The 24,890-nt window shown below is 39.4% G+C and overlaps 1 protein-coding gene across 1 annotated transcript in view; it reads right to left on the bottom strand.

Moving 5' to 3' along the window:
• Positions 1 to 7,975: 7,975 nt before the first annotated feature.
• Positions 7,976 to 24,890, bottom strand: part of LOC132391077 (interleukin-13 receptor subunit alpha-2-like) — an 80,623-nt gene continuing 63,708 nt past the window's right edge. Inside the window, exons 6-12 of the mRNA XM_059963800.1 lie at positions 24,480 to 24,600; positions 24,200 to 24,387; positions 23,954 to 24,093; positions 20,402 to 20,540; positions 17,873 to 17,966; positions 15,458 to 15,542; positions 7,976 to 11,445 (exon numbers count right to left, since the gene is read on the bottom strand). Of these exons, the coding sequence (XP_059819783.1) occupies positions 11,269 to 11,445; positions 15,458 to 15,542; positions 17,873 to 17,966; positions 20,402 to 20,540; positions 23,954 to 24,093; positions 24,200 to 24,387; positions 24,480 to 24,600 (944 nt within the window). The 3' untranslated portion in view covers positions 7,976 to 11,268. The remainder of the gene's footprint in view (positions 11,446 to 15,457; positions 15,543 to 17,872; positions 17,967 to 20,401; positions 20,541 to 23,953; positions 24,094 to 24,199; positions 24,388 to 24,479; positions 24,601 to 24,890) is intronic.

The following is a 24,890-nucleotide window of genomic DNA, read 5'->3' as shown; positions in this document are numbered from 1 at the left end:
CAGAAAGACCTGTACATGCAGCACACACAAAATGCTGGAGGAATTCAGCAGGCCAGTCAGCATCTATGGGAAGAAAGCACAGTCGATGTTTCAGGCCGAGACCCCTTGGCCTGAAACGTTAACTGTACTCTTTTCCATAGATACTGCCTGGCTTGCTGAGTTCCTCCAGCATTTTATGTCTGTTGCCTGGATTTCCAGCATCTGCAGATTTTCTCTTGTTTGAGATCTATACACCTCTATTTCTCAAAATGCAATGAGATAGTAAATAGGTTGATACTACAATATTGATTTTCGTTCCTCAGAAAATGATCAAATGGAGGACAGGGAACCAGGATTTAGGGGTGCCACAGTAGCATAGCTGTTACCATAACGCTATTACAGCGCCAGCAACCCCAGGTTCAATTTTTGCCACTGTATGACCGTATTAGTGTTCCGATACCCCATAGGCGGGCTCCTCTGCCAAGCACATACAGGAAATGTCTGAACCTGTGGTTCCTCTCACACTGAGCAGGATTACTGTTGCATTAACACATTACACTAGGCAACAAAGATTTTGCTTCCTGAATACTTTTGGGTGTACTTTATGGATTTTGGGCTGCTGATCATGAAAATCACCATGAAGTTCTCCTGTCAAGCCCATTTTTTTTTGAAAATGCCTAGTTTTTATTTCAATTCATAATTCAAGTCAGAATAACTAATGCTAAGATTAGGGAGGGCTTTTTGTTGATCCATAAATCAAACAGGTCATCAATGATGGGCAATTCGAAGAACTTCTGGTGGGACTGGAGAAAATCGCATGGAAGGCATTCAAGGGTGTTGTTGCCAATTTTCTGGGCAACTACAGAGGACCGAACTAAGTGCAGCTGGTTGACAACAATGCTCGAGCATACAAAACCATGAAGTGCAACGTGTCACTAAAGATCCATTTTCTACATTCCCATTTAGACTTCTTCCCTGCAAATTTTGGCACAGTCAGTGACAAGCATGGTGAAAGGTTTCACCAGGACATTACGGTCATGTATTAACGATATCAAGGCAGTTTGAAGCCATCAATCCTGGCTGATTATTGCTGGACACTTAAGCAAGAAGCCTCAGATGCTGTGAACAATTGAAAGTCATCAACAAACCATTTTTAGCAAAGTATCTACACTGCTATATAATTAAATGCATTATATTCAGCAAAAGTTAATGTCTTGTTTCTCCAAATTCCTACGTGATACAAATAGTCTGAAATGATATTTGTGTTCAACTTCAAGCAGTCTATTATTTAAAAAAAATAATTCTGAGAAAGCAACACTTCTGAAAAAGGTTGTTTTCCAGTGTCATCAGTAGGGTAAAAGTAACCTGCCTCATGATGATCTAAACTCACCTCGTGTTCCTTATTAATTGGTGAACAATTCAGTGCTTGGTGAATTCTGCTTCACAATGATAGGAAGAAGTCTGGCTAGGATCTTTATTTCCTCGTTGTCCACGGGAATGGTACCCGAGGATTGGAGGGAGGCGAAAGTTGTCCCCTTGTTCAAAAAAGGTAGTAGGGATAGTCCAGGTAATTATAGACCAGTGAGCCTTATGTCTGTGGTGGGAAAGCTGTTGGAAAAGATTCTTAGAGATAGAACCTAAGGGCATTTAGAGAATCACGGTCTGATCAGGGACAGTCAGCATGGCTTTGTGAAGGGCAGATCATGCCTAACAAGCCTGACAGAGTTCTTTGAGGTGACCAGGCATATAGATGAGGGTAGTGCAGTGGATGTGATCAACATGGATTTTAGTAAGGCATTTGACAAGGTTCCACATGGTAGGCTTATTCAGAAAGTCAGAAGGCATGGGATCCAGGGAAGTTTGGCCAGGTGGATTCAGAATTGGCTTGCCTGCAAAAGGCAGAGTGTCCTGGTGGTGGGAGTACGTTTGGATTGGAGGGTTGTGACTAGTGGTGTCCCACAAGGATCTGTTCTGGGACCTCTACTTTTTGTGATTTTTATTAACGACCTGGATATGGGGGTAGAAGGGTGGGTTGGCAATTTTGCAGATGACACAAAGGTTGGTAGTGTTGTAGATAGTGTAGAGGTTTGTCGAAGATTGCAGAGAGACATTGATAGGATGCAGAAGTGGGCGGAGAAGTGGCAGATGGAGTTCAACCCGGAGAAGTGTGAGGTGGTACACTTTGGCAGGACAAACTCCAAGGCAGAGTACAAGGTAAATGGCAGGATACTTGGTAGCATGGAGGAGCAGAAGGATCTGGGGGTACATGTCCACAGATCCCTGAAAGTTGCCTCACAGGTAGATAGGGTAGTTAAGAAAGCTTATGGGGTGTTAGCTTTCATAAGTTGGGGGATAGAGTTTAAGAGTCGCGATGTAATGATGCAGCTCTATAAAACTCGTTAGACCACACTTAGAGTACTGTGTCCAGTTCTGGTCGCCTCACTATAGGAAGGATGTGGAAGCACTAGAAAGGTACAGAGAAGATTTACCAGGATGCTGTCTGGTTTGGAGAGTATGGATTATGATCAGAGATTAAGGGAGCTAGGGCTTTACTCTTCGGAGAGAAGGAGGATGAGAGGAGACATGATAAAGGTGTACAAGATATTAAGAGGAATAGACAGAATGGACAGCCAGCGCCTCTTCCCCAGGCCACCAAGAGGACATGGCTTTAAGTTAAGGGGAGGGAAGATCAAGGGGGATATTAGAGGAAGGTTTTTCACTCAGAGAGTGGTTGGTGCATGGAATGTACTGACTGAGTCAGTGGTGGAGGCAGATACACTAGTGAAGTTTAAGAGACTACTAGACAGGTGTATGGAGGAATTTAAGGTGGGGGGTTATATGGGAGGCAGGGTTTGAGAGTCGGCACAACATTGTGGGCCGAAGGGCCTGTAATGTGCTGTACTATTCTATGTTCTATGCTCTATGTCACATTGGTGTAATTGGGTAGCGTAGGCCCATTGGAGGACCTGACACCTTACTGTATCTCTAAAAAGTAGTTTACACCTGAACCTGTTAAGTGCTGTATTTTCCATCTTTATGAATCTAGCGGTGAAATTCATGGAGCAGTTTGGCTCATTTGGAAGTGCACTTGCTTTGAAATCTAAATTAATTTCTGACCCCAGAGGCCTCAGCACAAGGATCAAAGCTGATAATCCAGAGCATCACTGAGGTGGTGCCACACAGTCAGAATGAGACATGTTTTCTTTGGTAAGCATTAAAAGTCCAGGGTTATTTTAAAAAGGGGTGGGAAATTATCCACAATGTCTTTACAGCATTAAAAACTAGCTCAATACATTGTCAGTGGCCATTTTATTAGGTACACTTGTACACCTGCCGGTTAATACAAATACCTAATCAGCCAATCAATGAATCAATGCACAAAAGCCTGCAGACATTGTTCAGAAGTTCAGACTAAACAATAGAATGGGGAAGAAATGTGACCTAAGTGACTTTGACCGTGGAACGATTTTTGCTGCTGAATGGGGTTGTTTGAACATCTCAGAAACTGCTGCCTTCCTGGAATTTTCACACACGACAGTCTCTAGACTTTACAGAGAATGGTGTGAAAATGAAAAAGAAAATCCACTGAGCAGATGTTCTGTGGGCAAGAACATCTTGTTAGTGCAAGAGGTCAGAGGAGAATGGCCAGACTGGTTCAAGCTGACAGGAAGAGGTGAGCAGAAGAGCACAGAATGCACAACACACCGACTTTGAAGTGGAAGGCCACAGCAGTAGAAGACCACAAAACCTACCCAGTGACCACTTTATCAGGTTTAGGAGGTGTCTTATAAATTGGCCACTGAGTGTACAGTCCGATTCTGATAATCCCAGTATGCATCCGAATTTGGTGGTATGCAACTGCAATGGGGCAATTATCAAAAGAGGTAGAGGGAAACAAGCGTGAGTTCTTATCGGCTTGAAGTGGAAGACCTGAGAGTTGTTGAAGTAATGAAATTGTTTTTTAGGCCAGCAATAAAATTCTTCTGCTTATGCTCAGTCCAACACCAACAAGGTATGAATGCATGAGATAAGGTCCAAGAATTTGTGATGAAGCGTGCATTGAAGCTTGGTACAGTCACCAGATAAGCATGGTGGAGAGGGACCACAGTCTAGAGTGCTGCTGTGTTATATGACTATAATTCTACGCATCTGCACTGCTTTAGGATGTGGGACATATTCAATTAGCAAACTTTCTCGATTACTGTGCCTTATAAGACCATAATTCAATGCACTTTGTCAGTTAATTAATAAGTTAACACAATTGCACTTTTTAGCTGTTACACAGCAGTGTAATCCATTTTCCAGCGAACCCAGAACTGGGTCCAGTGAGATGAAAAAAGAGCACCTGGAATGAGACCCAGTTAGTTTTTAATTTTATTTTTATTTAAAAATACAGTGCAGAATAGGCCTTCTGGCCCAATGACTACACCATTCAGCAATACTTCTGGTTGACCCTAGCCTAATCACAGGACAATTCACTATGATCAGTTAACCTACTCATCAGTACTTCTTTGAAATATGGGAGGAAACCAGAGCACCTGGAGGAAATGCACGTGTTCACGGGGAGGACAAACAAACTTCTCACTGATGGCAACAGAATTGAAGGTGGAGCTGCAAAGCCCAAGCTGTAATAGCATCGTACTAAGTACAACATTATTATGACTCTGCACCCCCCCTCCCCGGTTTTTTAAGTGATGCAGGAAAGATTCAAGATTCAAAATCATTTATTGTCATTCTTCAGTACGTAAGTGTAAAGGAGAATAAAACAATTGTTACTCCGGATACGATACAGTAAAAAAAACACGTGATAAGCATGAAGAACACAATTTTAAAAATCACAGAAAAGATAAGTGAGTCTAATGGGAGCCTGGGAAATGGAAATCAGCACTGGACTTCGAGGTAGATGGTCCAGAATTCAAATCCAGCTGGGTCCCAACCTGGGCAGCAACAGTATCGGCACAGGAGAAAGGCCTGGCAATCTACTTCCGCACCATGCCACGAAAACCCTACACTATTCATAATTTTAGCATGAGTCGACAATGACTTGACGACACTCAACAACAACAATGTTTAAAGGGAAGGGAGAAAGCTGGAATGCCAGAGGCTAAATTATTGTGATCATCAAACAAGTAGTTATCTGTACCAGTGGCATACCACTTCTTTGGGGATGGAATCCAGCCAGCAAATTGCACACTTTACATTCATACGGGGTTGAGTGTTAAGCCAGCAACTCGTCCTTGTTAAAAAAAAGCAAATGCTAAAGAAGTGGCAAGGTTGCCGCCCAATGCACCAAATGAGGCACAGGGAGGAACGAGATAAGTTATCAACATTTTACTGCAAACTATTTACAGATTCTTGCAGTGTACAAATGGGGCCTCTTATTTCCTAAATCATTGTAGTGACCACACATTAATGACTGCAAACCACTTTGGGGCAGTCCTGAAAGTCAGAATAGAAACTGTCCTGTTAAAGGTTCTCAGCTCGGAACACTGACTTGTTAATTCCTTTCCATAGAAGCTGTCTGACCTTTTGAGTTCCTTTAGCATTTTGTGTGTGGATTTCCAGAATTTGTGGAATCTCTTGAATATAATAATGAAACTGAAGTGTTTTTTATAGGTTTTGCAGAAGATTTTCTTTTTTGCTGCAAAATCTCATGAAAATCTGGAATACCCATTTTGGTGTCTCTAGTGTATTATATCTTACCATATATAGCCACCGGTGAAGCTGTATAAGACATTGGTGAGGCTTAATGTGGAGTATTATGTGCAGTATTGTTCACCTACCTACAAGGAAGAGATCAATAAGATTGAAAGAGTGCAGAGAAAATTTACAAAGATATTGTTGGGACTTGAAGACCTGTGTTATAGGGGAAGGTAGAATAGCTTAGGACTTTATTCCCCGACGTGTAAGAGAATGAGGGAATACTGCACAAAATTATGAGGTGTATAGATAGGGTAAGTGAAAAAAGGTTTTTCCACTGAGACTTGGTGAGATTAGAGCAAGAGGTCATAGAGTTAGGGTGAAAGATGAAATATTTAAAGGGAAACTGAGGGGAGCATCTTCAGTCAGAGGGTGGTAAGAGTGTGGGAATGTGATTTCAACATTTCAGAGAAATTCGGATAATTACATGGATGGGAGATCTATGGTGGGGCTCTGTTGTGACTAGGCAAAATAATGGTTCAGCCTGGATTAGATGGGCTGAAGGGCCTGTTTCTGCACTGCAGTGCTCAATGACTATCTGTGCAAAAATGTAGCCTCAGAAGCTTATTGGGGAGGATAGAGCCACAGGCATCCCACTAGTTGGACCAATCTACAGACTCAAGAGCATGTTGACAGTGTGGTGCTTTGCTTGAACAGTCCTGCACCATTTTCTCTCTCTGTCCAGTTTGTGGCTGCCTAAAGATCAGCATCACTAGACAGAAGAGCAGCCCAGGTTTGAGTAGCATTCCAGTTGATATTGACAATCTACCATCCGCAAATATAAATGTCTTTAGCAGCATTAGAGAACAAAGTGAAAAGAGGGAATGCTGGAAAATCTCCTCAGGTCAGAGAGCATCTGTGAAAGGATAAACATTTAACATTCCAGGTCTGAAACCTTTTTTCAAAGTAAGGGTGAACTGGGAACCAGCTGACTAGTGATAGTCATCGAATAAAATCAGTTGATCAGTTGTTTTACGTCTCCATGTCTTGTAGCACATCAGGCAGCAATGTTTTGTCGTTTCCTTAGCATTTGTCTGTGAGTTGCTGGCTCGACACTCAATCCAGCACGAATAGAAAGCTTGCAAGGAGCCGGTCGGATTCAAACTCGGTACCACTCGCCTCGATGTCCAGTAGGGATGCCAATACATCACTGACCAGCACTTTGTTGATCAGTCCATTATCTTAAACAGGTATTAAATAATGAAGATTGCACTTCTCGGTTTGATAGAGGTAACAAGCTGGGGATGTACAAGTTGGTGTTTAATTGTACTGAAAGAATCTTGTTTCCTACAAATCTTTGAAAATTGCTGCCCTAGAACCTGGGGAGATGGCATAGAAAAATTATACTAGGATGGGAAACTTTTAATGAAATGCACATTAAGTTTGGGAGTTGGAAGCTAGGAATTTAAGATGGAGATGAGGAAAAATTCCCTTCCTTAAAGATAAGAATCTTTGACAGTCTCTGCTCTGAAGAGTTGTGAAGGTAGAGTCACTAAATGTAAAAGTTATAGGGGCAGAATTAGACCATTCAACCCACTGAGTCAACCCAATCGTTTATGGCTGATTAATTTTCCCTCTCAAACCTTCTCTACATAACCTTTAATGTCCTTACTAATCAAGAATCTATCATCCTCCACTTTAAGGATACCCAATGATTTGGCCTTCACACCTGCCTGCAGCAACAGATTCATCACCCTCTGGCTAAAGAAGTCCATTCTCATCTCTGTTCTAAAGGGTCATTCTTCTATTCTGAGGCTGTGCCGTCTGCTCCTCAGCTCTCCCATTATAGGAAACATGCTCTCCACATCTACAATATTTAGGTTTTTCAATGCATGATAGGTTTCAGTGAGATTCCTTTTCATTATTTTAAATTCCAGTGACAACAGGCCCAGAACCTCCAAATGTTCTTATGTTAACTCTTCCGTTCAAGGTTGAAATAGAATTTTACACTGCTGAGGGATCAAGAGTTAAATGGGTTGGGTATGAAGTTGGAGCTGGCAAGGGCAGACCAGCCACAGCTTTTTTAGATAAGGGGTTCCCAGCCATTTTTATGCAGTGGTCCCCTACCATTAACTGAGGTGTTTGTGGTCCTAAGGTTGGGACCCCTGTTTTAGATAGAACAGGATAGGCTGAAAGGTTCTTCAGGCTTCCTCAGCCTATTTCTCATTTTGTGTTCTTGTAGAAATAAAAGCAACTCATTGATGAGCCTCATGTCATTTATCCTCTATGAAAGCACACTAATTTGGGCCATAATTATTTGCCTCAATTATTTAACAAAAAATACATGCACACTCTCTCAGCTTTTGAGAAAACATTTATTTAATGCATTATGACATTTTCAGAAATTACTGAGAATTTCTTCTTCCCAAATCATCCATAGATTTGCACTGCTTTTATACATCTTCAATTGCAGATTCCAAAAGCCATTTAATGAAAAAAAAAAGAAAGCAAAAGTGACAATAATTTTTAATGCAGTGGAAAACTCCCCATTGCCTACCTGCGGTCCTTTGCTGGTGCCGAGACTCATGCTTTAATGCATTGAGTTGCTGCCACATGATAGGCTAACTGGCTAGTCTACTATCTTAATGAGTATGTTACCATAGGAAAAAAAAAATCAAGTGCAATGTCCAAGAAAGCTATGATGGTACAATTTTCCTTAAAAGTAATTGCAACATTGTAGAAAAAAAATTAAACACTGTGTCTAGTAAATTTAACAGCTCACTTCATATCAAATATAGCTATTAGAAAATTACAGATAATATAAGACAATTTAAGTCCATTTTATTAAGGATACATATTATCATTTTTGACAAGTAAACTCTCTTTCTGAAATGAAAAGCCAATAATAAACTTGAGTACGGATTAATATAGAGCTTTTATGTGGTAAGGTCAAAGTGCATTGGTATCAAATGATGTCATATGCACAAATATGAAAAGAAATATGTCTTCATGCTTTCAAATTGAACTCATTCATGACCTACTGAAATGGAAGTAGCAGGGAGTTGTTTCATCTAGTAAACATGATTTATACCAGTGACCCCACCCCAATTCAGTGCACCATACTGTTTCTGTTTATGATTATAAGGTACACATGATATAGATGTGATTCACCCATTGGTCAATTCTGTCCCTACCATTCTCTGATTGGTGATCAAACTGGTGATGTAATCAACAAATTACTGGACAATAATTCATTGTATAATAACTTATAGTAGCGGGAGAAGACTTTTAGCTCTAAAAATCTGTCCTGCCAATTAAGAGATGCAGGCTCATCAGTGACTCTATCCAGAGTGGTAAATACTTCTGAGTGCAGAGATTCTGAAGGTGCTGAAAATCCAGAGCAACACACACAAAATGCTGGAGGAACTCAGCAGGTCAGCCAGCATCTATGGAAAGGGAGGAAAAAGAGACCCGATGAAGGGTCTTGGACCGAAACGTCAACTGTGTATTCCTCTCAGCCTGACCAGCTGAGTTTCTCCAGCATTTTGTGCTGGATACCTTAGGTCAACAAATTTATTAATCTCAGAATTAAAATTCAATATCAAGCTATTTGTGGTAGACAATTCCACCTCCCTATTGTGTCCAGCTGCTTCCTATTGTTATCTCTGAAAGCTCTCTTATTTTTAAAAGGGTAACCCATTCACTTCATTCCCCAACCACTGGAAATATTTTTCTCTCTTTCTGCTTACCAAATTGAAGACTTCATTCAAATTGATATTTGATCGTCTCATTAAAATTAACAGATCCCTGGTTTGGCAACAAAGCTATCTATTCCATCATCTAAATCATTGATATATAGCTTAAAAAGAAGCACACCCAACACTGACCCCCATGGAACACCACTAGTCACTGGCAGCCAATCAGAAAAGGAACCTTTTATTCTCTCTCGCTGCCTCCTACTAATGTTCTAACCATGCTAGTAACTTCCCTGTAACTTGGTAACCAGTCTCACATGTGGCACCTTGTCAAATGCCTTCTGGAAATCCAAGTATACAACATCCATTGCATCCTTGTTATCTATCCTACTTATAATCTCCTCAAAGAATTCCAACAGGGTCGTCAGGCAAGATTTTCCCTTAAGGAAAACCATGCTGACTTTGTCCTATTTTGTCTTGTGTCACCACGTGCTCCATAACCCCATCTAAATCAATTGACTCCAACATCTTCCCAACCACTGAGGTCAGGATAACTGGTCTATAAATTTGCATCTTTCTTCAAGAATGGAGTAATATTTGCAATTTTCCAGTCCTCTGGAATCATGCCACAGTCCAATAATTCTTGAAGACAACATTTATGTTAAAGCAACATTGTATATGTGTCTGCCTAGCCTGTTGATAAGCTGATAATAAAAAAGCGATTAATTGAGGTTCCTGCACAAATCAGCATGGAATACCACTGGTCACAACTGGTAAGTGTGGATTTCAATTAAATCACCCATTTTCCCCCCTGCTGAGCTAATCCCCTAACCAGGCAAATGATTTGCTTTTAATTGCATGACTTATTGATCTCTTGTGAGGGAATTGAAGCAGTCTATGTAATATCCACAGAATCCCATGTCAAAAAGCCTATTTGGGTTCATGGGCGTGACCTTCTCTTCAGAAATCCATGCTAACACTCCCTGAGCAGTTGAAATCTTACAGTATGCTTACCTCCAGCTATGAACCCCAATAGTTTCTCGCAAGAAATGCTAGACCAACTGAATTATTTTCCTTCAATAAAATCTTACATTTCATACCATATAAAAACATAAAACTCTCAGTAAAGATTTAAAAATAGTTAGAACTATACGCTTATTATTTTTTTTCAATAATTCCCTATCTATTTTCACAGTCATGAAGCAATGCATGCTCTGTATATAGAACAAAATATTATTTGGTATGATACATTGTTGATCAGTCATTATCCATCTGTGGGTATATCAACAAAAGGGAGCAAGCAGAAAAGTCTTATCTAAAGGAATGAGGAGGCTCAGTTTCGACAAATACAGATGATGAAATTTGAAATAACTTCTCTGTTTACTTTTATTGCTCTCAGAGACCTAAATTGAATCATTTGTAATAAAATCAGTAACACTGAAATTACTCAGCAATCCACGTTAATGTTTCAGCTCGGCAATCTTGGTCATGAGGAATATTTACTGACAATGACAATTGGCATGGTAACGTTGCCATCAGTGAATCATGTTATATCACAAGCAATCACTGATAGGTGTTCAAATCCTGCCACTGTCTTTAAAGAGTTTGTATATTCTCCCTGTGACGATGTGGGCTTCCCCCAGTTGTTCCACGTTTCCTCCCACATTCCAAAGACACATGGATTAGGGTTAGTGAGTCATGGGCATTCTATATTTTCTCTGTTGCTGCTTAAAGCCCAGTACAATATTTGCTGATTTGATGTAATGCAAATGATGCATTTCACTGTATGCTTCAATGTACATGGTACAAATAAATAAAGATGATATTGACGAGGAAATAAATAATCTGCTGAAGGAACTCAGTGGTCAAGTAGCATATGTAGGGAGAAAGGAATTTTTGAGACTTCTGGTTAAAACCCTGTTTCAGGGTTATATTAAGCAAGAGAAGTTGGTAATTAAGAAATCTGGCCCACAGCTTTACCCGTGGAATGACGATAATCTTCAGCTGTGAAGAGGTCTTTTGTGATGGAAGAATATTTCTTAACTTGTGATTCAGGTCTTGTGCGTTCTTCAATGACAACTGTTGCACATTCTTCATATTTAGAAGCTGGTATCTGACAGCCAATCCATTTCTGTTGAGCAAGGAAAAAATGTATTAGTATATTCTTCAGTTTATTCTAGCTGCCAGGGAGTTTGGCACTCAAAAATACACCATTCATTTAATTATTTAATTAACAAGGGCATCAGAGGTGGGGCTGATATTTAATTGTCAACTCCTGACTGTCCTTGAGGAGGCAGTAATGAGCTGTCTACTTCAACCACTGTAGTTCTTCTGGTGACATTACTCCAACAGGGGTTGTTGGAATGACAGCTCCAGAAAGGATGAGATGAAGGAGGCCACCAGGAGAAGACAAATCAGATGCTTGTGTTGCCATTTAGTCACAGAGTCATGCAGAACAGAAAGACACCCTTTAGCCCAACTGTTCCATATTAACTAAAATGCCGAACCAAACTAATCCCATTTGCCTTTGTTTCTCCAAATACCTTTCCAAACCTTTCCAATCTATGTATCTGTCCAACTGACTTTTGGAAGATGTTCTTGCACCTGCCTCAACCACTTCCTCTGGAAGCTCATTCCTTATAAGTAACACTCCCTGTTTTTTTTAAATTAGCCCTCAGGTTACAATTAAATCTTTTCCCACAAACTACTGTCCTCTAGTTCTTGATTTGCTAGCCCTGGGGAAAAGACTGTGTGCATTCGTCCTAGCTACACTACTGTGCAAAAATCTTAAGCATATATAAATAGCTAGGGTGCCTAAGACTTTTGCATAGCACTGTATTTGTAAACTTGGAGCAGACAGCAAGTTTGTAAATCTAGCAGGAGTAAAAGATTTTGGGAATTGTAAGGGTAGAGTGTCACAGGAGGAGTGTGGGACAAGTGGCAGAGAAGGAGTGCAGGGAAAGAGGTGATGCGGGTGCAGACAGACCCAGGCATAACACAGCAGGCAAGATCATTTGATTCCAAACAATTGGTTTATTGTCCATTACAGAATGTCTCTCAGGTGCTGCCTGCTTTTCCCCCTCTCCTTTCCCCTTTTCCCCAACCATGATTCCCCTCACCCTGCCCCCTTCCCACTCTCAGTCTGCAATAGAGACCCATATCAGAATTAGGTTTCTCATCACTCAGATGTCATGAAATTTGTTTTCTTTTTGCAGCAGCAGTACAGAGTAATACATTCAATTACAACATTACCAATCAAAAGTCTTAGGCACCCTGGCTCTATATACAGTGCCTATAAAAAGTATTCCCCCCCCCCAAAAGTTTTCATGTTTTATTGTTTTACAACATTCAAACATAGTGGATTTAATTTGTTTTTTTTTTTGACACTAATCAATAGAAAAACTCTTTTATCTCAAAGTAAAAACAGATCTCTACAAAGTGATCTAAATTAATTACAAATACAAACCACAAAATAATTGATTGCATAAATATTCACCCCCTTTAATATGACACACCAAGTCGTCACTTCTGTAGCCAATTGGTTTTGAAAGTCACAATCAATTAAAGGGAGTTCACCAATGTGTTTCAATTGATTGGAAGGTCCGACTGTTGGTTAGTCAGATGCTGGCAAAAACTACACATGAAGACAAAAGAACACTCCAAGCAACTCAGTGAAAAGGTTATTGAAAAGCACAAGTCCAAGGGTAGATAAAAGAAAATGTCAAAGTCACTGATATCCCTTTGAGTACAGTTAAAACAATGATCAAGAAATGGAAAGTATATGGCATACATGTAAATCTGACTAGAGCAGGCTGTCCTCAGAAACTGACTGATTATGCAAGGGAGGCCACCAAGAGATCTATGACAGCTCTGGAGGAGTTACAAGCTTCAGAAGCTGAGATAGGAGACTGCGCATACAGCAACTGTTGACCAGATGCTTCACCTGTCACAGCTTTATGGGAGAGTGGCAAAGAGAAAGCCACTGTTAAAAAAAAACTTACATGAAATAGAAACATAGAAAACCTACAGCACAATGCAGGCCCTTCAGCCTACAATGCTGTGCCAAACATGTACTTACTTTAGAAATTACCTCAGATTACCCATAGCCCTCTATTTTTCTGAGCTCCATGTACCTATCCAGGAGTCTCTTAAAAGACCCTATTGCATCTGCCTCCACCACCGTCGCCAGCAGCCCATTCCACGCACTCACCGCTCTCTGTGTAAAAAAAAACCTACCCCTGACATCTCCTCGATACCTACTTCCAAGCACCTTAAATCTTGGGTATAGTTTGCCAGAAAGCATGTGGAAAGGTTCTGTGGTCTGATGAAACCAAAATTGAGTTTTTTGGCCATCAGACTAAAACCTAATGAAGTCTATCAGAGAACTGTGACTTAGCAGAGGAATGTGACTTAGTTTTCCGGCAAGACAATGACTCTAAGCAACACCGAATTGGATACAAACAGCAAAATTAATGTCCTGAAGTGGCAGAGTCTAGACCTCAATCCAACTGAGAATTTATGGCTGGAGTTGAAAAGAGCTGATCATTCACGATCCCAAAGTGATCTGACAGAGCTTGAGAAATTTTGTGAAGAAGAATGAGAAATAATTGCAGTGTTCAGATGTACAAAGCTGATAGAGATCTTTCCACGCAGATTTAAGGCTACAAATTGCTGCCAAAGGTACATCTATTAAATACAGGTGTCCCCCATTTTACAAATATTTGCTTTACGCCACTTCACTTTTACAAAAGACCTGCATTATTAAACTGTTTTGACATTACAAAGAGGATTTTTGCTTTTAGGAAAATTTTTCCCATATAAATTAATGATTCTTTGCTTTACACCATTTCAGCTTAAGAAAGGTTTCATAGGCACACTATCTTTGTAAAGGGGGGAGGACATCTGTATGGACTTGAAAGGATGAGTAACTATGCAATCACTTTTTTAAAAAAATAATTGTAAACATTTAGACCAATTTGGAGAAATTTGTTTCCATTATGACACAAAGGAGTCTTCTGTTGATCGGCACCAAAAAAGTCAAATTTAATCCATTGTGATTCAAAGTTGTAAATCTTGAAAATTTCCAGGTGGGGTGAATACTTTTTATAGGCACTGTATGTGCATAAGAATTTGAGAGAGTACTGTATACCTCTCGTGATTTTATATACATCTATGAGATCACCACTCAGTCTCCTATGGTCCAAGGAAAAAAGTCATACCCTGTCCAACCTCCTCTTATAACTAACCCATCAGCCCTGGTAACATTCTAGTAAATTTCTTTTAAAGACCATAAGAAATCAAAGCATAATTAGGCCATTCTGTGCATTGAGTCTGCTCTGCCCTTCCATCCCTCTCGGCCCTATTCTTCTATCCTCTTCACGTAACGTTTGACACCTTTAATAATCAAGAACCTATTGACTTTCACTTTAAATATACTCAATTGTTATGTTTAGTAACTACAAAACATCAAACTAATTAAAAGGAAAAGACAAGAGTCTGAAATGTGAGTCTAACTTAGTGTTTACTTTAAGCAAGCTGCACACGTGCTCTCATCATAATGTATGCAATTCACTTATTTTAATATATAAAACCTGCAATTAATTATTTAAACAAACAAGAATCTTTAAACAATATATTTACAATATTACACAAATACTACTGAAATATTGAATATATAACACCAATGATTTGGGATCCACAGACGTCTGCAGAAGGAATTCCGCAGATTCTCCATCCTCAAGCTATAGAAACTCCTCCTCCTCTCTGTACTAAAGGGATGTCCTTGAATTTTCTTAAGATGTGCCCTCTGGTTTTAGACTCACTCAATATAGGAAACAGCTTCTCTGCGTCCACTGTAACTAAGCCTTTCAATATTTGGTAGGTTTCAAAAAGATTACCCGCCCCCCCCCCATTCTTCTAAATGAATACAAGCCCAGAACCATCAAACATTCCTCATACATTAACACTTTCATTCCTGGGGTCATTCTCATGAACATCCTCTGGACCCTCTCCAGTACAATTTCATCCATCCTGTCAGCAGGGTTATCCAATACACCAATTGTTGTCATACCAATGTGTTATATGGCTGTAACATGCCCTTAACAGTAAGAGAAAAAGAAAGCATTTTATTAATGTCCACCAACCTGAAAATCACCATTGTATTCCTCAAACAATTCTTTGAAATTCTTCTGAGGATCAGGAACTCGTCTGAATATAAAGTCTTTGTACCTAAGCAATTGTAGATATATAACATTTTCAGTTGAAGGCAGAAAAGACAGCTTATGCTGGAGCAACAAACGAGGTGCAGAGTTTATCACTCTGCCCAGCTCCATTTCTAATTTCCCCTCCTCCACCTGTCTATCACCCCTCTTCACCTGGATCCATCTATTACCACCAGATCTTCCCTCATTCTCTCCTCTCACCCTATTATACTGGCTATCTCTCCTCTATTGTTCAGTCCAGACAAAGAGTCTCAACCTAAAACATTGACTATCTATTTCACTCTGGAGATACAGCCTGTTCGTCTAGCATCTTGTTTGTTGCTCAACATTTTAAACTACTTTTGTAAAATAGTACATACAAAGTGAGATATAACAAAGAACATTACAGCACAGTACAGGCCCTTTGGCCCACAATGTTGTGCCGAACTCCCAACCTTTTCGAAGATCAATCTAATCCTTCCCTTCCACGTAGTCTTCAATTTTTTTAAATCATTTATGTACCGATCTCAGCATTCCTTAAATGTCCCTAATATATCTGTTTCTACCACTAGATAGAAGACCTTGCATTTGCAAGATGGTGTAGTAGTTAATTGGCAGCCCAACAGAAATTTTCCTCCTTCTGTTTCTTTTTTGGCCTAGAGGACAGATATACTTGCCAACATATACTTGTAATACTATCTTGTAAAGTCAAGATCACCCTTTTTTGAGAATTGCATATTCAAGTAAAGCTATATATATATATATATATATATACACACACATTAATTTATACACTTTTCCATGAATATATAACTTGCATATGATTCAGTATTTTTTTCTACTGCATTCTTCTGGGCAGCGACAATTACTTTCAGAGTGAGGAGAGTCTGGCTCACACTTTCCCACATTGCCACCATTATTGATCTCAGTTCTCCAGAGTTAAGACACAATTACCAACCAGACAATCACTCTTAATTGTCTTGCAGTAATCCTTTCTGCCATAGTCCAGGTGAAGAACATGATATCTTGTGGTGTAGGAAGATGCTGAGGCCTATGAAATACAGACAAAATGCTGGAGAAACGCAGCAGACCAGGCAACATCTATGAAAAGGCATAAAGAGGCAATGTTTTGGGCTGAGACCCTTCATCTCATGAGTTGCTCCAGCATCTGCAGAATCTCTTGTGTCCCTGAGTCCTAAGGCCAGTTCATAGCCATTGTTTCAAAGGATTAGAGAAAGACAATCAGCCAGAAATTCTACCCCACGAGGGTTCTATACCTTCTGAATACAAGGTTATGGGAGAAAATTAGCAAAAGTGAATAGATGAGACCAAATTAGGTCTGGACAACAGAAGCAAGGAGCAAGAATTTGATTCTTTTTTAAAACTTTAAATATGATTCATTGGATGTAAACTTCACTATAAAGACTGCTGTTTAACAAAGAGGGGGTTTGGAGTCAACAATATTGAGAGCAGATAAGGAATGTGGATTTTTTTAAAATGACATAATTCAATTAATTTATCTGATTGCAATGTAGTTTGCTGCTTAAACAACACAAAACTGAATTCCCCAATTCCTGTCAGGTCATTTTTCAGGTCCAATCCATGAGGATATTAAACAATCTGTTACTAGGTAGGGCACTTCATGTCTTTGGTAGTGTTTACAATATTTAAATTGCTTCTTAATCCCAGAAGGTTTCAGGGAGCTACAATTTTAAAAGACTTGGTGATTTCAGTATCCTGGAATTTTAAGTAATGGTGAAAGTTTAATCTGTTAGTAATTGCCTTTGGGGTCCGGCATTCCTCAAAAACTATTTTCTCTCAATAACCTCCCAAGCCCAAAGAATAAGTGAGGCCATACAAGTCATTTAGAGGCTAAAAGATTTTATAAGTTTATTTTGCCAATTTTGAAGGTTCACCTAATTCTTTGAGTTTTCCTGTTGAACTTGGAGGGCTGGTAATCCTTTCTCAATGTACAGCACAGAAAGTCCCTTCAGTCCATCAAGTTCATGCTGATTTTTGAGCCACTCTACACCTATCCCACGTTCCTATATTGGGACCTGCCTTGTGTGCAGGTCCTAATAAGGCATGAATGTCTCTAAAATCATGAAAATACTCTCAAAGGGCACTTTATTACCCACCTCCTGTACCTCATAAAGTGGCCACTAAGTTTGTATCTGTTGGCACAATTTTGAAGGAAGATTGGCAAGATGATTCTTGGGTGCAGATTGTATCTTGCCAGCTTTGTACTGAATTTGTGCCAGAATCTCAGGAAAGGAATCACAGTGAGAATTTGTCAGGATAGACAAGGGTGCATACACCAGGAAGTACTTGCAATAAATATTTTGGTTACGAAATTACCTTCTGAAAATTAAGCTCAGAAGCAGTATCATCATTGCAGCAATCATGATCAATACAGTTGTCACGACCCATCCATTAAATAACTTCTTGGGTTCTGCAAACAAACAAATTGTTTGAAGTCATGAAGAAACTTTCTTGTCTAAGTTCAAAGTAAATTTATTATCAAAGGACATAAATGTCACCAAATACTACCCTGAGATTCATTTTCTTGCAGATGTTCACAGTGGATGAAAAGAAACATGATAGAATCAAATGGAAAAACTACACACAAAGACGGACAAGCAACCCATGTACAAATGAAAGTTCAGAAAAAGTTGCTACAAAGAAGAGCCAAGTACAATGCTAACATCACTCTTGCAGAGAATTCTCAAATAAAAGACTCAATTGCATTACTCTCAGCCAATCCAATGGTTTAATAAGTAACAAAAAGTCCAATATCATGAGCAGTGAATATTCAAGAATTTTTACAAAATATGCCAAATTGGTTAAAATGCTTTTGTAGATCTCAAAGTTGTTCTAAGTCCATTGCGACAACAGTCCAATTTTTGTTCATTTGGACAATGAATATCTAAACCAAGCATGGCCCTGTTTGATTTCTTTTGGAACACAGCGAGTCTTAGAGACAAATTTCGAGAGAGAAGTTTCATGTGGGCTTAATTGATTGTGGATTCAGGAAGAGGGATGCATACTGCAACTGGACCTCATTACTTGGCACATAAAAGCCAACTGGGCTTAAGTTCAAAGTTCAAGTAAATTTATTGTCCAAGTATGCACTGTATATATCACCATGTACTACTTTGAGGTTCATTCTGTTATCATTACTTGATTCTCTTTTCTGAATACCAAAACCTAGGTGTGGCATGGTAGCACAGTGATCACTTTACAGCACTGGCTATAAGATCAGGATTGATTCCCATCACTATCTGCAAGGAGTTTGTATGCTCTCCCCATGACTGTGTGGGTTTCCTCAGGGTGCTCCAGTTTCCTCCACATTCCAAAGACATATGGTTAGGGTTAGTGAGTTGTGTGCATGCAACGATAGCATGCTGGCACTTGTGGGCTGCTCAGTTGAGTCCGCACTGATTTGATTTGATGCAAATGGTAAATTCACTGTATGGTTTGATGTCCACGTGACATGTCATTCTGGTTCTATTCTGAAATAAACTAATCTGTTTTTTAAAAAGACTTTCTCTTGCTTTTCAACTTCCTTCAAAACTGTTAGCCAATACTTAGGTCATCACCCACACACTCCCCCCAATGGTTCCCACCCCAATCTACTCCCCTCCGTTCCTTAATTCAAAGCTCCATTTCCTCTTCTGTCCAACATCTTCAGGCCATTGTCATTTCCACCTATCAGCTTCCAGCTTCTGATGCTAGTCCCACTCTCCCTTCACCCATCTGCCTATCACCAAAACCACTCCCTTCTAACTAGAAGATATTCTTTCATTCTCCTACCCTCTAGAAAATAAAGTCCAAACCTGTTCAACCTTTCCCTATAACTCAGGTTCTCAAGTCCCAGCAATATCCTTGTACCCATTTTGCTAGTGATCTACGAACATGTCTCACCGATGTCAGTTAAAATTAAAAACTGCTGATGGAGGTGTACGACCAAATGAACGGTTCATTCATAGAATGGCCCAGAAGAATAAGCTGAACGGTTCTCTGTTTTGTCATGATGGTATTATCTCCCCTTTCCAAACTTCTGCCAGACAGTTGAATCTGTAGCTTTACCTTTATTTATTGAGATACAGAATGGAATAGGCCCTTTCGGTTCTTTGAGAACCCTGATTTAACCCTAGACTAACCACAGGATAATTTACAAAGACCAATTAACCTACCAACAGGTACAGCTTTAGTCTGTGGGATGGAACCGGAGCACCTGGAGGAATCCCATGTGGTCACAGGGAGAAGGTACAAAGTCCTTACAGACAGCATCGGGAATTGAACCTGGATTGTCTGTATCGTTAAGCATTGTGCTAACCACTACTCTACCACGCCATCCTGATTTTCTTCATGTTTCCAACACACACAAAGGACGATTTCCAGATGTTGTCACTGAGACTATACTGTTCACATATAGAATTGGTCTCTTATCCTGTATCACAGTTACTGCTCCCCAATGAAATGGTGCAATCTGATGAAACCAAAACATAGAAGGACTCAGTCTGCAACCTTTGCTTTCTAACCAGAACAATAATGCTCCTCATACATGGGCAAACTCCTTTTTCAGTTCGTTTTACTAGCTATTTGAAACATGAATCATTAACGATCAGTCCACAAACTCTTCGGCTTTATGGGTGAGAATTCAGCATCATCAAATGATTGTTACTGAATGAAGAAGTGAAGGAAGATCACTTCTTCATTTTGTTTTTTTTAAATTGTACATGTTTTACTTTTGGTATATTTCATATATTATTTAGTACTGCTGCAAAGCAACACATATCATGACATATAAAAGTGATGATAAACCTGATTCTGAATTGGAAATCATGACTGGCAGTAGCTGAAGACAACACTCAGAAGTCTTACCAATAAATACTTCATCGCTCCATTCACTCCAATACTTGGTCTCCTTGCACAACTTCATCTTTGTTCGCACTTTCACTGAGTAACGTTTTGATAAGTTGATATTTAGAATATATTTAGTAACAGCTTGCACATAGAACGACTGAAAGGAAAAAAAAGAAACAACAATTATTTGCATGATTTAGAGTACTCAAGATACATGCGAGATATGATGTCCCTACCAAAATGTTCCAACATGTGAATGTGTAGTTGAGTCAGACAGCATAGATGAGCATTTAAACCTTGCAATAGGAGTGGTTGCCAGGCTGGATTTGATCTGGGGTTGTTATGGTGAAGTTCTGTATCTTTAACCAGCGGACTATCAGGAGAAATTTCAACCAAGTGGATCCAGCTACAGAGGAGACCATAAATAAGCATGGAATTGAAGGAAGAATCTTCACGTGGTGATTGGTTTGTAGAGATCACAAGTCTGTTGTATTATTTTTCTTAAATATTAGATAAATGCCTGAACAGTTCAAAATGACAGTTTAACTCATTGTGAACTCACAGCATGGGTCATGTCTGTACAAAGTAACACAGTAGGTCTGTTAATGTCTAATGTTTGTTGACAGCGGCTGGATTCCTTCAGAGTCTCAAGTGCCATTAACATCAAGATGTCTATTAGTGACTAAATGTCTGTTGGTCACTTTGAGAGCTAGGTTGATGGATTCTGTGAGTGTGTGTCAAATTGGCTTGATGAAGTCTTTTTGAATTCAAGCTTGTCACTTCTTTGTAATATTAATGTTCTTTTGTAACTAAAAGAATGTTAAGTTCAAAAACATTAGTGGATTAATTTATAAGGAGTGAACATTAACGTGTCTAATTGATTTATAAAGGTATGCTGAACACTGTTAATGAACACATGAGTTGTTTGAGTTAATGGTATGAGAACAAAAGATCAAGTCCCTCTAACTTGTGGAACTCATATTAATTGGGGTACCTTTTGCTCAGTTCTTTGGACTTCACTTAGACCAGAAATCGTGATCAACATTGAGGACCCAGGGTGAATTCACTAGTGAGTCAGAATTCAGAGTTCCCCCGACAACAGCAACAGCTAAGTGGCAATTAAGAATCATGAGCCATGAAATCTTTATGACTTGCTTTGTAGTATTGTGTGTATTTATTTGTGCTTTCTATTTTATGATAAAGAAAGCTTGAGTTACATGGTTGTACGTGTATGCTTATTACCTCATCTCCCAGACATTCAAAATGTTGGGTCTGATCAACCCAGCCCATTATAACAGGCTAGGACTTGAGAAACAGTACACACAGGGAGGTAAACTCAAGAGTGAGCAAAGACAGACAAAACAGAGGGAACTTAAATAGACAAACAAAAAGCATAAGTGCACTGATAACTAAAACAAGATACAGCTGAAATAATCAACTAATAATCAGGGGAGCCTGGAGGACCAGGTGGTCAGACTGAGGCAGGGCAGAAACTAGTAGGTGGACTTGAGTGTGAGGTTATCCACTGTTATAGAATGAATACAGAAAACAGACTTATCCTGAACATCAGAAAGTCTGCAGATGCTGAAATTCCAAAGCAACACATATAAAATGCTGAAAGAACTCAGCAGGTAAGACAGCACCTGTGGAAATGAATAGATAGTTGACGTTTTGGGCCAAGACCCTACTGGAATGGAAAGAGTCTTTTTATATGTTGGTGGTCTGGGTGTAGAAGAAACAATAGCTAACATGCCATAATAGAAAGTATTTAGGAAAAAATAAACAGAATGTCACCCTCAATTGAACATGGATGGTGTGTTAAAGGAGAAAGCTTCTGCTATGACTATACAGAGCATCATTAAGCATTACCTTTTTGTCCTCTCTATTTGAGAAAAGCACATCAAAGAAACTCTACTAAACAGTTCTTAAAGAAGAGGATTTTTGTTTTTTAAGGAAAGTTAATGTAAAATGATTCAATATTTTCTGGAATTTAGGATAAGAGGCAATCTTATTGATACAAGCATTTTGGAAGCCTCGAAGGGGTAGATGCTGAAATTGTTTTTATTTATCCTTTTGAGGGAATTTAGAGCTGGGAGGATAATTTGTGAACAAGGTATACTTACTTGAATCACAGAGTCATAGAGCAATAGAACAAAAATAAAGTCCATTCAGCCCAACTAGTCTATGCTAACTAAGGTCTAATCAGCAGAAGATTACTAGATCTTGTGTGGCAGAACCATAGGCCATATTCTTGACTGCTATTCATTTTTTCTGATGAACCTTTGCTTTTGGCAAATGTATAAAAGGATACTTTGCTGACATATTGAGAGTGGAATGAAATAAGGAGAGAGGAGCCTTGGAAATGGATGGAGAGATCAGTGTTGACCAATCGTGCCTAATGGATGGTTTATTTACCTCCAAGCTCTAGATTGTCTGGAACATAAAAATTTGGTACTATAGATTCATAGAAAACTACAGTACAGAAATAGGTTCTTTCGCATACCTAGACCTGTCTACATGCACCTAGACCACATCTTCTCAACCATGTCCCTATCCAACCTCCTCTTATAGCTCTACTTCCATAATATTATGACTTTTACTTTTAGTTCCAGTCTCACCCAACCTCAGTTGCCTGCATACATTCACCCTATCTATAGACCTCATAATTCTGTGTTCCTCTAAGAGCTCTCTCCGTTCCCTATGCTACAGCGAATAAATTTCTAACTTATGCAACCTTTCCTTATAATTTTTTCTCTGCACTCTTTTAATCTTATTGATATTTTCCTATGGGTAGACCACCAACCTGCACACATTACTCCAAATTCAGCCTCATCAACATCTTATGTTGAAGTTGTACAACATCTCAACTTTTGAACTCAATGCCTTGATTTATGAAGGGCAATGTGCCGGAAGCTCTCTTTATGACCGTATATACATGTGTTGCCACTTTTGAGGATCTTTGGATCTGCATTTACAGGTCCTACTGCAAACCTCAGTTCTCTACTAATCACTGTTTAAGATTGAAACTAAGGTGGACAATCAAGAACAGAGCCAAGTATCCTTTTGAGTTTGCAAGCTCGTGTTTTTCTGTCTTTTAATTTAATGTTTCATATTCCTAATTGCGAAATACATTTGTTTTCAATAAGGTAGATAGACACTTCATAATGAAAGGCTGAAGTGGTATTGTGGATAGTTGGGAAGACCACAAGACCAAAAAACACAGGAGCAGAATCAGACCATTCAGCTCATTGAGTCTGCTCTGCCATTTGATCATGGCTGATTTATCATCCCTTTTAAATCAAGGCTGACTCATCACCATTTTCCTACCTTCTCCCCATAATCTTTTATGCCCTTACTAATCAATAACATATCAACCTCTGCTTTAAATATATTCAATGACTTGACCCCCTCTGCCATCCATGGCAATTCCACAGATTTATCGCCCTCTGGCTAAAGAAGGTGGAGCTGAGGCTGCAGTCAGATCATCCATGACTTTATTCAATATTGGAGAAGACCTGAGGCTCTGAATGGCCTACTCCTGCTCCTGATTTGTGCTTACATTTACCTTACCTCAATATTATTCCCAGCCAATTCCGTGAGTTGCAATTGATATTCAAAGCAATGATCAGCGATAGAATAGCCTGGAGGCTTGTCCCACACAACAGTCAGATTTGGAAAAATCTTAACATTGCACGGTGGATTGTACTTCTCTGAGAATCAACAACACAAAAAGGAATTTCTAATCACTTCCACATATTTTACAATCAGCAACTCAAAGATGGATGTTTCATTAGGAAAAAAGGCTTTCTCTCATACCAAACAGTTGTGTATCAAGCTTCACGTAATACGGCGAAATTGATGGAGAATTATTCGACCCGTTGACACATATTAGCACATGCTCATCTGGGTCATCATTGGGAATGGGTAGTTCATCAATATGGCAGCCTTGTCTCCCCTGCAAGTCTGTAAAGTAGTGAGCACATTCCTTGGTGTTGCCAAAATATCTTAAGGGGAAAGGATTGAATATTAACATAAAGAATTCAACATAAGATTTTGGAGTATGCTAAATTACTGTGTACTGATATTACACACTTACTTGTAATACATTCTGTATTGTGAGCCGATCGGGAGTTTGCTGCCAGGGCGCCATGTACAATTCATGCGTGAGTGATTATACAAAACACATGAAAAGTAGGCTGCTAATGTTTCTGGATTGCCTGTATCAATAGTATAAGCAGCAGATTGATTAAGCATTATTCATTGTTGATGTAAATATAGTTTTAAACCATGCACTTTTTATTGAATAAAAAACACACAATGCTGGCAGACCTCAGAAGGCCAGACAACATCTATGGGAGGAGGTAGTGACGACATTTCGGGCCGAAACCCTTCAACGTTGTCACTACCTCCTCCCATAGATGCTGTCTTGCCTGCTGACTTCTGCCAGCATTTTGTGTTTTTTTATTTATTTCCAGCATCTGCAGATTCACTCGTGTTGCCTCTTTTT

Source organism: Hypanus sabinus, chromosome 3, assembly GCF_030144855.1.
Source record: "Hypanus sabinus isolate sHypSab1 chromosome 3, sHypSab1.hap1, whole genome shotgun sequence".
Lineage (NCBI taxonomy): Eukaryota > Metazoa > Chordata > Chondrichthyes > Myliobatiformes > Dasyatidae > Hypanus > Hypanus sabinus.
Note: the sequence above shows the minus strand (reverse complement) of the source record. Positions and strands in the feature narration are given on the sequence as shown.